This window comes from Poecilia reticulata, linkage group LG20 (genome assembly GCF_000633615.1).
Source record: "Poecilia reticulata strain Guanapo linkage group LG20, Guppy_female_1.0+MT, whole genome shotgun sequence".
NCBI classification, from domain to species: domain Eukaryota; kingdom Metazoa; phylum Chordata; class Actinopteri; order Cyprinodontiformes; family Poeciliidae; genus Poecilia; species Poecilia reticulata.
Genome location: NC_024350.1, coordinates 21,710,339 through 21,724,333, shown reverse-complemented (window position 1 = coordinate 21,724,333; position 13,995 = coordinate 21,710,339). Strand labels below are relative to the sequence as shown.

Sequence of the window (13,995 nt, the reverse complement as noted above, 5' to 3'; positions counted from 1 at the left end):
CATTAACTGGCTGTTAATGCTTTGAATGCAGCGTTTTGTTTTTTGGGAAATCAATATTTCACAACAATCCAGCTTGAAGGCAGGTGAGGTTTTATTCTTTCGTATGCACAAAATTAAATTAATTTTGTAAGTTTATGTGCTTAAAGGAACTTCAGTTTCTCCTGACCTTTCTTTTTCCTCTCATCCACCTTAAACAGATATGTTTGTACTTCTGAACATGTTTGATTCAGGTTGTGGCCTCTGCCTGTTGTAATCAAAACGACATCAGTTTGTGGTTTTTACCAAGTTGTTTTTGCATTTTGTTTTTAATGACTAACTATTTAATCAGGCAGTTCCTTAGAAGGGTCTGTGTGGGTTGTGTTTGATTCACTTAAAAGCTCAGTTTATTTCAACTTTCATTGTGTTGCATTGTCATTTAAAGACCACAATGGTGTAACTTGTGCAGAGCAGCTGACGTATCGCCATCTCTCTGACTTTGTGGTGGACGATTTGACCGTCTTACAGTTTCACTTTTGCTAAAAGCTGATGGCTGAATGTGTTTTATGCCAACAGAGCAGCTGAGTTTACACAATATCTGGCTACTTTGTAGCAAAGTTGATGCTTTTGTTTATATAATCGTTCAACTTTCCACTTCTCTGTTATATATATACTCTGTTTCTGCCAAGTCCTTTAGTCATCATTAACTACTTTAGCGAGCCTAAAGAATAACTAACTAGGTAATTATTAGCCCATAAACGTAATGAAATAAAATCCCGTTACACTGTAAAAACACAATCTCACATTTTTAAAAACTCGTTTTTGGTGCAAATATGTTGGTGCACTTGAAATGAGATAAAAAACTAACATACAAGTAACTTTTTAGCAAGAAATGGGAGCTTGTTTATGTCAAATATGATAAAAAAGTACTAGAAGTAAGTGAGCTAGGACTTTTTTTTAACAAATATTAAGGATTTATCTAAATAAAACAAACTCGTATCTTACTGAAACATTATTTGTGAAGTGTAAAGAAAATGGATGGATGGATAGTTTAGTCTTATTTCAAGTGTACTAAAACGTATGCACTAGAATCTAGATAAAAAATACTTATGTTTGTGCAGTGGACAGCCACTATTGCTGTCTTTGCTCTGGAGGCAGACTTTAAAAGTGGACTTAAAAAACATTTTTTAAAACGATAAAAGGTAATTTAAAGAATGATTGGTAATGATGTCTCAGATTTTCAGGGAAACCCGCATGATGTAACAGGGTAGTGATTAAAATCTGCTTGCATAATGCAAATTCTTCGGGCCATCTGTAATGAAAACAGAGTTGCAGCCTTGGCTCAGGTTTCCATGCAGTGTCATGTTGAGACGTTTACGCAGCGACGGCCAAACCACCCGGTGCAACATGATGACGAGGGGAGCGACAGCCAGGTCAACCCTGGTTTCCCTCTAACTGCTGACTCTGTGGAATTTGAGACTAACTCACTATGCATGTAATCTGTTGCTGCTCCAGCATACAGCACAGTCACTGTGCAAACACATTAACACTGAGATCAGTTTATTTTTAACGCAGCACTGGTCTCATTCAGTAAATCAATAATATGGACCACTTCGGATGCAATTTCATGCATGAAATTTGCAGCAATCACTCGGTGAACTATTTATTTGTAACTTAGTCCTTATTGAACAGTTTTCTTTATTGTATGAATAAGTTTCTATTTGCTTGTCACTTTGCTTCAGTTACTCCTACATTTCCCTGGTGAGAAAACACAAATGATATTTTCTGTTAATTCAGTCATTTAGGTTTTTTTGCACCCAAAGTGCAACAGTTTTCAAGCTACAACAAATAAGAGATTGCATAATATTTGAAGTTTGGGGTTTTGCTTCTACTTAGGAAAACAGTTTTTTAAAGTTTTAAGTCTTTCTCTCAAAAATTGATGGTTGCTCTAGATTTTGTTGCAATCCCTTTTATTGCCCGTCATATTTCCGATCATTATTAACTTGAAACCAGTGAGCATCTTATTTAAAGTTAATTTATACAAAGTTGGCTGCACAGTGGCGCAGTTGGTAGAGCTGTTCCCTTGCAGCAAGAAGGTTCTGGGTTCGATTCCCGGCCCCGGTCTTTCTGCATGGAGTTTGCATGTTCTCCCTGTGCATGCGTGGGTTTTCTCCGGGTACTCCAGTTTCCTCCCACAGTCCAAAAACATGACTGTCAGGTTAATTGGGCTCTCCAAATTGCCCCTAGATGTGAGTGTGTGTGTGCATAGTTGTGTGTCCTGTGTGTCTCAGTGTTGCCCTGCGACAGACTGGCGACCTGTCCAGGGTGTAGCCTGCCTCTCGCCCGGCACGCCAGCTGGAGATAGGCACCAGCACCTCTCCTGACCCCACTGAGGGACAAGGGTGTAAGAAAATGGATGGATGGATGGATTATACAAAGTTTTCTGCAAACAGCTTTGCAGGTGGTATGTTAAAATTAAAAATGCTTTCAAGAATTTGATTTCTATTTTCTCTTAAAGATGAACAGTTTAAGATTTTCATCCCACTTTCCTCCCACCTTGTTCCAATGATGCCGGTCCCTCTTTGTTGGTGTTTGTAGTTAAAATAATCCCGCTCCGACTGAAGACACTCTGTATAATAGTCTCATGAACAGAATACTTTGATACAAGAACTGCAACATCATATTTAGAGTGGTTTTAGACCTAATTCAAAGTTCTGATGGTTGAATAACCTAAATAACGGATTAAAAACAAATCTTTTTGTTGAGCTCATGTTTATTTATTCAATAATTTAGCAGCAAAAAAGGTTTAAGATTTGAAAACGTTGCATATTTTGTCCAGTTTTTAAATAAAATGATTAATTACGCATAAATGACAAACTATGCAATTAACTCAAGCCTCAAAACTACAAATATCAGGCTACAGGAAGACGCTAGGCTAACATTTAGCATTCACCTGTTAGCTGTGTTCTTTTGAGATCAGATCAACACAAATAAAGGGCACAAAGATGGGAAACAAACCGCAGTTCATTAGCTTAAAATCTAGTTTAAAGCAGAATAATTCATATATTTATATACTTTTAAGTATATAAATGTACTTAAAATATATTTAAGTATATTTCTAATATACTTGAGGTGAATTACCATGCAGCTATGAAGTAGCAGCTGATTTGGGGTCAATACTTAATGTTTAAGCATGTTTAAACTTCTGCAGGTTAGTTTTGAACTTCCCCTCTCCTTGGTGTTTATTGTAAAACCTGTTGTCACTGTATAACAGCTAGTTGGGTTTTTATGGGACTCATTCCCCCCACACACACACTGTATTTATGCATGAAAACATCTGGGATGTATGTGGAGCGAAGGAGGAACCACGCAACTTCCTGCTCAGACAGGAAGTTCTGTTATCATGTTCTGATTGATTTTTATGAGCTTATTGTCTTTATTACACATCTGCTAAAAATGAGGCTTGAACTAAGATGTAGTTGGAGATACATTTTTCTTTATGTTCGGCACAAACTAAAAGATATTTAAAATATGCTAAACTCCAGGTAATCTCAGGAATCTGACTCAAGTTCCTGAGAAGTTTATCACGTAGCATCAGGTGACTTTTGACACCTACGTTTTGCAGCAAGGTCTTTGCGTACCTTACGCGTTGCCGTGGCGACCCTTCTTCTTCGTGATTCCCCGCTGCTGGAGTCGATCAACCCGTGTCACAACATCCCACCGGCGGGGCTGCGTGGGCGGAAAACATGCTGATCTTGTATCACCCACGTGATCCGAGTCACACCGCAGCGTGGAAACGAGTGTAACGATCGAAGCACGTGGCTGCTGTTTCCCGTTTAAAGCTCATATTTGAGATCACAGGCATGCGAGGATCCGTCATATAACGTTAGGGGTTACTTACAGGACTACAGCGCCCTCTAGAGTTTGAGGAAGAGTGAAGCACGTAATCTCGGGTCATATCAAGTTCACAAACGCTTTTAAAGGGTCGGTTGTGCCAGAATTTACTGATAAAACCCATTAACAAACTATTGAAATATTTAAAAAATAATATTCATCGTCTCTTCACATTGATTAATCCCTCCAAATGTTTTTAAATTTTTTTTGTGATCAAAATCAGATGTTGCGGTGCTAATTTAGAAATATTTTCATTCATTTGCTAGAGGCAATACATATAAATTTTTTTGTAAATGCACAAGAATTAGCCAAAAAGCTATTTTTCATCTGTTGTCCCTGGATGAAGAGTAACTTTTCCAGCTAAAAGCAAATCTTATACAAACAAGGTTAAAATGACAAATTTTGTAAATAAATACAATCAATACAAATGGTAAATACAAAACAAAGGAACATGTATATAATTCTTAGCCTACTTTTTAAAGTCAAAGTAGACAAAGCTAGTTAAATGAGATTATTTCCCATTTTGTTTTGTATTTTTTGTTCACAGTAGAGCTGTACAGTGTAGGGATCAAATCCAATTCAAAATACTTAATTTATCCTAAAAGAAAATTAAGTATTTTGAATAATAAAGTATTCAACAATCAAATACTTGTTTTGGATGGGTACGAAGGATCTCTTGTAGCAGTCAGTCTTGCTACAAATCTGAAGAGACCTCTGACCGAAGATTGTTGCTGTGCCTTTCTACATAAACATTGCGTCTTCCTTTTTTTTCTATCCAAACTCCTTTGCGTTATGGGTTTATTTACGTATATTCTGTTATGTTTTTTGCAGCCAGAGGCTTCGCCAGCCTCTCCGCTTCACAGTCACCAACGCCGGGGGGAAGAGGAGGATGAGGGCGACCTGAACAAAGCTTTGGGCGTTCAACGTTTCCAGCACATTCTCCGCCCTGCGGCCTCTGTACCGGACGAGCTGCTTCACTCCTACCATGAGGAGGACATCGAATGTAAGAACAGAGCATTCAGTTTGCCTCTGTTCATTCTGTCAAACATTAAAACTGTTGAATATTGTTCCCCAAGTAATAATTATTCCCTGGTAAAGTTTTCTAAAACGTATGAAAGGGGAAAAAAAATGCTATGAAGAAACAATTCAGTTGGTTTTATCGCTAAAAATGCAACATGATTCAAAAATCACTTTTAGTCTCAACTTTGAAGTATTGAAACTTTTCTTTTGAAGTGTAAAGAACGGATGAGAAATGAAACAGTTCAGATTAAAAAACTTAAAATGAGGCATTTTCTGTTGCACTTTTTCAGTCTAAAGTTTGAAGTATGAAAACTTTTATCTAAGTCTATAAGACGCCATCTTTATGCCAGGTGGTGAAAGTGAAAACTCATTTCTAAGTACAGTAGCGTTTCTATGTGGTCAGTTTTTCTTTTTTTTTTTTTCCTAGTTCTCCTTCACCTCCTGTTTTGTTTTTCTTGCGTAGACCACCGTCACTACTCTCGTCACATCCACCGACCTCTGTCCAAACTGCCGACTGAGGGACGAAGGAAGAAAGGCGGCAAGAAAAGGAAAAAGGACAAGGACCATAAAAGCAGCCGTGCGCCCTCTAGTGGCCCAATAGAGGAAGGGGAGGATGAAGAGGAAGAGGAGGAAGAGAGCATAGAGGCCAATTCTGTTCTATCGGAGTCTGAGAAACCGAGAGATGTAGAGGTACTGCTCACAGTATTTATTCACAGGATAGTTATTACAAATATATTTTATTACAACCTTATTATAATTACCTGAACCTTTTTTTAAGCAGGTGAGCTTGAAGTAGCACTGATGCAGAAATATTCAAGAAAACGGAATTGGTTTATACAAAACCAAACAATTTGTACAACGGAGTATTAAGGCCATAATAGGAAAATAAAAGTATGCAGTCATAGCACTAAAAGACTAAAGTTGAGATAATATAAAATAAGATCATAACATTTTGAGAATAAAGTAAATATGAGAATAACGTCATATTACTGAAATAATTGCAATACTATGGCTTTTCTCGTGATATTATGACTATTGTAATTTTTTAAAAAAAAATTTAGTGCGGGCCTAATAATCTGTTGTACTAATTAAATATTATGAATCATAACTTTGTTTTCTGACTTCATTGCTTATTATTTTATATTATACTGCAATACAAAATAGTATAGAATATGTTTTATATTGTTCTTATTGATCATATTCAGTACTATTTTTATTTCAGTTTTTTGATTACAGCAAATTTTATTTAAGGAAGAAATTATTAAAAACTGATTCAATTTATACTTCAGTCATTCAGATTAGACTTTAAATGGGATTTTTAAAAAATATTATTTTATATTTATTCAATTTTAAATCTATACACAGATTATTTAAAATCATCTTAAGGCTAAACCAAATCTAACTAGTAGAGGCTCCTAAAGCGAAGCCAGTTTTTTTTTTTTCAAGAATAAACGGCAAGAAGAATGTTGCAAATAAAATAATATATGCAATATAGACATAAGGGGAAAACGATGAAAGTAGAATAAAAAATGCTCTTTGTGCTGTGCAGTTCCTGAGGTGAACGCACCTCTCGCTTTTCGTTTCCTCTAGTTTTTCTTATCGGATGAAGACCAAATGTCGACACATGGCAGCTCGACCCGAGACCTGAACATTGTTCCCCAGTCTCCTGTGAGTGCAGAAGCCAAAGATGCATCCATCTCCGAGTGAGTGTCGTTTTATTCCTTAAATAAAAGACAAACTGCTATGGTTTGTAAATAAAAACATTTGTCAGAGGATCTGCAATCTAAGAAAAAAAAAAGTCAGAACTAATCAAATAGAACATCTTACATTTCTGTGTACAGAAACCATAGAGAGTAGATAAATGTTTACAATAAATCAATAACAATATCAATAGATAATACAATCGATAGAATTGAATAATTTCACTTAACTCTGATCCAGAACAATCTGGAAAGTTTGCTGCTTGTGGAATCAACTCACTCACTCACTTTGGTTACCTAGCAACAACTAACTCACTCATTCTATGGTTGCCTAGCAACAACCTGTTCAGCAACATGCACAGCAGCAGTTTCAGGTTCCGCCAGAGTTTTTTTTGTTTGTTTGTTTTGTTTTTCTGAAGACTGAGAATAATACAAGCAAAACCTTGAAGAGGAATTTTATGAAATCTGTAAAAGATGCAAAAAAAGCTGAAAAACAGAAGTAGTTAGAAGGATATGACTACATTTAAGAGTTCGAATGGAGTTTCTAGCTTAAATTATGTGGTAGTATTTAGCTGTGGAAGAGCGCAGAATTTTTCAGAAATTATGGGATGTTCCATTCGTTACAATGATCACAAAAAGTTGAATATTTCTAAACTGTAGAAGATGTAAATGCCAAAAGACACATAAGTAGAATTTGGTAAAAGTTAAACGGCTGATATGGCACAGAGTATGCAGAAGTAGTGTAAAAGTAGAAGTACTCGAGAGTTTAATGAATAAAATAAACAAATAAAAATCGCCTGGTGAAAATGTTCCAGCAGAGATTTCTCAGGTTATGGCCCGCCTTAGACTCTGAGGTACTCTCTGTACGTTACCATGACTCAGGTATGCAGTTGGCCTGCTGGGCATCATCTGAAGGACCAGAGCAATCCTGTTCTCATTGGCCCATAAATCACCTGTCTCTACAGTCGACTCCGCCTCATGACACAGACTTTTCCACTTGACGAGGTTTTATTCTCAGCCTGGATTACGCTGCATAAAGCTTTCCTCCGTTCGGCTGCAGAGCAACCTAAGCTAAGATTTAATTAGATTTTATTAAATATGCGTACTTTAGTCTTGCGGAAGTAACTTCCAGGCGGCGGGTTAGTGAGCATGTTTGTGTATTTGTAAAATACCTTTAGAAAAACATCTCAAATTTCCACGTTTTCTCCCCCTTCCTGCAGTAAACTCGACTCGCCCAGCTCCCCGAGCCCCGTTTCCCGCTCGGCTTCGCCCGAAAACCCGCCTCTGCTTCGGGTCTCCTCCGCCAGCCGCAGCTACGACCTGCAGGAGCGCCGACGGACGGGCAACATGACGGGCGCCGAGCAAGCCAAGTACCAGCGCATCCCCACGGACGAGAGCGAAGCCCTGACGCTGGCCTCCGCCGACCTGGACGGCATCAAGAGTGAGTAATCACGCAATTAGTTGAAGATCAGAATTTTATCAACGATTTTAAAAGTTCAGCAACTAGAAAAGATTTGCTTACATTTTATCTGAAGGTGTGCATAAGACTCACGTGATGCCTGTAATAAATATGAATGTTTCAGGAAGTGTCATTTGGTAAATAATGACACTTTTAAAGCAAAATTGCATTAAAATTTGCATCCAGTCTATTAAAAGTCAACTTTGCATTAAGGGTGTCATTATTTATTGAATGACACTTTATAACAGTCATAAATATTCATTTTTAAGATTGGCATGTCAATCTTATGCACACTCCTTCAAATAAAGTATTAAAGATTTTAAAAAATTGATTAAACAGATTTTTGTATTTTGTGCCATTTTTTCAATGTTTTACCTCAAGTCAAATTTTATATGAAATATTTACAACCTCAGTGACCAAAATGCTTAATAAGATCACAAATCAATGGTAGAACAACAAATAAAAAGTTAGTTTGATTAAAAAAAAAACATTAAGACAATTATAACGTTTCAAATAATAATATGAATAAAAAAACAAAACATACTTGATGTCAGCTACAATTTTCAAACAAAAATGTCAAATCAGTGAGGTAATATTATCCTCCCACTTTTTTATGTTTGTCTATTGGTGTTGAAGGCCTAATATAATTTTACTATAATTTCATTTGCACTTCAGAATTACAATCTACTACCAAACCTTTTTGATGAGGGTGAAATATGATAGATTATGTTTAAAACTTCATGTCTATATGAATAAAACAAAGTGACATTTTCTGTTTTCATTACTTAACTAGCAAATATGCTGGTATTTAATTTTTGTTTTAACATGTCCTTTTCAGTGTGGTTTAATGTCATATTAAGGAATTATTGACCTAAAAGAAGTTCCTATATTTTGCTGAAATGTTTCTTGTAAGTTAGTTTCGTCTTATTTCAAACGTAGTGAGATATTTACAATAGAAACGAATCAAAAAAATACTTGGTAAGATTTTGTTTTTGTGTAATGAAGGGTGATTATGAATATGTGATTTATTGAAAGATTAAAATGAAAGTTATCCTTTCATTGTGGATTAATTACACTGACACATGTTGGTGCGTCTTGATCCTGCAGGAACCTCCTGCGTTCTCGTGCTTTAGTATCTTCTGACCGGTATTTGTGCGTCATGGCGTTTTAATACCTGGCACTTCATTTGTCAGAGTGTTTAAATCAATGCCAGCTCGTCGTCTTTGATGCACCTTCATTCCTCCATCAGTGGTGTAATCAAATCCTGGCTTAGGAGATCCTCAGATTTCTCCAGGACCGCAGAGGTGAAGCCTCCTTCTGTTCCCCGCCTCGCTGCGGTGCGGGGCCCCTCCACACCGGCCCCTAGCTCAGCCAGCGCCGCCGTCGAGGGGCCGAGGTGATTTACGTCAAGAAGCCGACCCCTCAGCGGAGAGCAGCGACTAATTAGAAACAGGCCTTCGTTATTAAATTAGGCGTTCCTGCTGTCAGCTGAGGCCCTCAGGATTTAAGCCTGATCCAGCATGGTGGCTAATGGGGAAACCTGGACCTCAGCTTCTGACCTCTGAGCGAAACACGTCAAGTCGACATGAAGGCCAAATTAAGTGCGGGTTTGATAATCAGTCCTTTTTGCGGCTTTGAGATGACGAGCTGAGCGTGCAAACCGCTTCGTTAGACGTTCTTCATCACGTCGTCTTTTATCCGCTCCCATAAATCATCCTGGGAAAGAGCCTTTGTCTCTGGCTGCTGCTCAACAACAGGAATTACTTCTGTTCAACTTCAGCAAATTAACACCTCTTCTCTTTGATGCTTTCTGATGTTGGGGGGGGGGGGAGTCTGGAAACTTTTTTTTTTTTTTTTTTACTTTGATGCAACCTGCAGACATCATGGAGCGACTTCTGGATAAAACCTGAATCTTGTAGAGGAGGGTTTGGTGCAAACAAGGCAGAGATTAAAGTATTTTTATTTACTTATGAGTCGGCACTTTGATGTCGAACATTAAAAGCTTTTCTGTTACATTTGTCAAAGTTCACATAAGTTAATTTTGTTAAAATGTTGCTGCAAGAGTTTTTTTTCTCCCTTTTTTGCTTCATTGATTCACAATAAAGCACATTTTACAAAACATCCTGTCTCAATATCATAATGCCAGTTTCTTAAGAAGAAAAGATAAATATCTCTGTGCGTCATAATAATAATAATAAAAAACAATTACGGCTTTGTTTTCCAGGGAAAGATTACAATGTTTGAAATGCAAAGTAGAATAATTTAAGCGAAAATAAAAATTAAATGGTATGAAGTGCAAAGAAACAAAAATACACAAACTGAGAACATAATAAATGATAATTTATCTGTTTAATACAGAATTAGGGCCACTGAGGGATTTTTTTTCTCAATTTTCTTATTTCTTTCCCTATTTTTCTCAGAAATTGAAATTTTCCTCATTCTTTTCTCAATTATTTTATTTTTTATTTTTTTAAGGATTCTGAGAATTTTCTTTCCTCAGAATTTTGACCTTTTTTCTCTCTCAGATTTCTGACTTTTGATCTCAGGAGATTAGAGTAAGAATTTTGAAAAAGTCAGATTTTTAATTGTTTCGATTTGTGGCCCTGTCCCTCTTCCATAATAATAACAAAGTTTATCATCAGGTTTGGTTTCTAAAGTTAAAATAGAATCTTTTGAGTCGTGTATAGTCAACTTTGCCACCATGAACCGATCGACAGAGGCTGTTCTTTCCTTGCATTTTAAATACTTTCTCCATCCAAATGATCTCCAGTTAATTTGTCCGTTAATTGCAACCATTTTCTTGTAATGCTCGTTTGCTGTTAATGCAACTATGTTTTCTTTCATTGATTGCTACAACTGAAACGAATCGGCCATAATTGTGAGCAGGTCCACTGATCTTTGAGTTCAGAACGGTTTCTGTTTGCCGTTTTTGTCCGAGTTACCCAGTGCAACTGTCCTTTCTCTGCTTTTCAATGCCTGGTGTGCTGCCAGCATGGGTAACTCTACTCCCTGCTGTAGAAACAAAAAGGCCAGGAGGCCCTTGACCAGGTGGGCAGAGATTTGGTTTAAAGGTGCAAGGCTGCAGCAACCAGCGAGGATGCTCAGGGAATCATGTATTCTGCTTTTTAGTGAAAATATTGTAAAAACAATCACGTTTTTTTAGACTCCAGTCAAAGTTTTTGTCATTTTGTTCCCCCAGGTCATCGATTTGAGGATGTTCCCGGCGTGCGCAGACACCTGGTCAGGAAGAGCACCAAGGGGCAGAAGGTGCACATCGGCAAAGACCACAAAAAGCCAACGACTCGCAGCAAAAAGCAGGACCGCACCCCACACGAGGTGAGACTTTTCACTGGACCGTTCTGGGCTTTTAATGGGGCTGAAGACGTTTTCCCAAAGCTGGAGGACGATTTTCCTCATTTTCATCCTCAACATTCCCAAATACCGTAACATCCATCACTTTTAGTCAACATTAGGAACTTTTTAAAAACATTTTTGGTCTTATTTGCTTTTAAATTGCTACACTGAAACTGAAATTTGTTTAGATATGATCTTTTTGTTAAATCCTGCCCGGGGTTGTTGGGGCAGGATTTTATTTTTTGTGTAATTTTTCTAATTACACAAAAAATATTTGAGTAAAAACAACAAATATCTTTTGGGAAATTTGTTTTTGATTTAATAAAGATGGAGTAGGATTGTACATTACCTGATAATGGGGCTGGATGAAAAAAACATATCAATATAGAAGTGTTTCATATTAGTCTATAGATTATTCATTAGTTTTTTATTTTAAATATCTGAAATTCTGCCAAACTGTTGGCATGATCTTTCTTTTATCTACAGTCTTCACTCCACTTTGTTTGTTTTAAAGCAGGTATAAAACACAGAGGCAAAACCTTAGACTGCTGCTGGTCAGATACTCCACAAGTTGTTGCTAGGTAACCAAGGATCGGTTACCTGGCAACTTGCTTCTGGATCAGAGTTCAGTGAAATTATTGAATATTCTATCAAACGTTTATAATATCTGTTGATATTGATCACGTGTCATGATCCAATAATAATGAAGGAAAAATCTAAAGTGAATAATTTTCTGATCAGTAACTTAAAGAACTCATGTTTTATTTACTCTGATGGCTAATTTCTTCTTTTTCTTCAGTCATTTCTCTGAAAACAATCTGAATTTGTTTTCTATTCTTGCTAACTCACTTTCTGGATAAATACTGTATGTGAAACAGTTTGAAAAGCATCTGGAAAGTGGAAGGAAAGTTAACATTTACTCCTGAATATGGAAAAATTTAGCTCTAAAACATGTTTTAATGTTCAAATCGGTTTGAAATGGCTAACAAATTGTGGCGACCGTTTTAACCCCGTCTGTCCGTCTCGGGTTTAGTTTTGCTCGGCCTCTTTTGTAGAAGCGACAGGGAGATGATTAAAAATGAATGAATGAGTTCTTTCCTTTCACGCGCCGAGACGGGAGAGAAGCTCAGAGTAACCAGATACTGGGAGGAGGGAAAAAAAAAAAAACATGAGGGAATCTGTTTTATTAATACGGACACGCATTCTCGTACAAGCTCCTGTCAGGTGTGTGTGATGAGATTTAGGCGTCTTTAAAAGCGTGGCTCTGCTGGGTCGGCTCACTGTTTGAGTCCTCTCCTCCAGCCCGTACCGGTGGTTCTGTACCGCTCCGCCTCGCGGCCCGACGGCATCCTGCTGAACATGGACCCCGGTCAAATGGCCCGGTACCAGAAGGTGAGGCTGGGTGACCGGCCAGAGTTAGCGTTGACCTGTGTGGTTTGACAGGCATGCAGCGGCTGCAGAGGAGCTGTTTTTTTTTTTTTTTTTTTTTTTTTTTTCTTCTTCTGGTGTGGGATTATTCTGGGCTGACACTGACCAGCATGGTGTTCATTTAACCTCCTAACAACCAGCGAAGAAAGAGCGGAAACGGACCTTTTACGGGTTTTCCTTACATGCTGGAGCATTGTTTTTAAAATATTGGCTTCCACTAGGGCTGGGCGATGTGACTTAAAAATAAAATTGTTTTAGATATTTTTTCTGTTCTAAAAAAAGATATTAGAAATGGCAATGTTTTCAAAAAGTGGCTGTTATTTCAATCAGTATTGGGGTCAGGCTGTTTATTTATGGGAGTATAATCATATTTACAGGATAAATACACAATCTTATCAGCAAATTGTTTTTTTTAAATGACATTTTCAATCAGAAAAAAAGTTTTTTATAGCTCAGTTTGTGTGATTCTTTGAAAATATCATGGAAATAAAGTCTTTCAAAGTTATGCAACTGATAATTTGATGTTCATCATGTTAATCATAACCTGGCCCAAATGCTTTGTCTGAGAGTTTACCTGAATTTAAAGTCCAAATAAATTGAAGCTGTAAAACAAGATGGCGGCTTTGGGCTAACTGACATCACTAAACTAAACTCGAAGGATTCAACGGTGGGGAACAATATTCACTGTTTCCAAAACTGAGAGCGCCTAAAGAAACATTTTAAGTCATTAGATTCATTTCAGAACATTACAGAAATGGCTAAAGTCACAATTTGTGGTTTTTGAGTTTTACTTTTTAACTCGTGTTGAGTATGAAGTTAAAAAATAGGAGTAACCGGATCAGCTGCTCGCTTGGTTCCCTTCTAAGCATCCTCTCTGCTGGTTGGTTTCTTGAGCAGAAGCTCGTTAACCTCCGAATCAAATATGGATCATTTTCTCTTGACTGAACGTTTGGCACATGTTTGATTTTGTTTGGTCATTTTTGTCATTAATCCAGGGCTTTTATTGGTTTATTTGAACTTTTCTTGTGTTGCAGTGACACAGAAGTTACATGATTCTGAAAAAATAACAATGGCTGTGTCGGTTTGAATTTCATCTGGGTTTAATCTTAAACTAAAACTGCTTCAACCTTAATATAAAAACTGGATTTAAATTAGAGCGTCAAC

General features: G+C 37.2%; 1 protein-coding gene across 4 annotated transcripts in view; it reads left to right on the top strand.

Annotated features, from left to right (window-relative positions):
- The window catches only part of slc4a2b (solute carrier family 4 member 2b), a 52,743-nt gene that overhangs the window by 24,218 nt on the left and 14,530 nt on the right, over nt 1-13,995 (top strand). For all 4 annotated transcript variants that reach the window (XM_008396633.2, XM_008396632.2, XM_017301891.1 and 1 more), the window contains 5 exons: nt 4,702-4,873; nt 5,354-5,580; nt 6,481-6,593; nt 7,811-8,031; nt 11,249-11,385. In XM_008396633.2, coding sequence (XP_008394855.1) covers nt 4,702-4,873; nt 5,354-5,580; nt 6,481-6,593; nt 7,811-8,031; nt 11,249-11,385 — 870 coding nt within the window. The remainder of the gene's footprint in view (nt 1-4,701; nt 4,874-5,353; nt 5,581-6,480; nt 6,594-7,810; nt 8,032-11,248; nt 11,386-13,995) is intronic.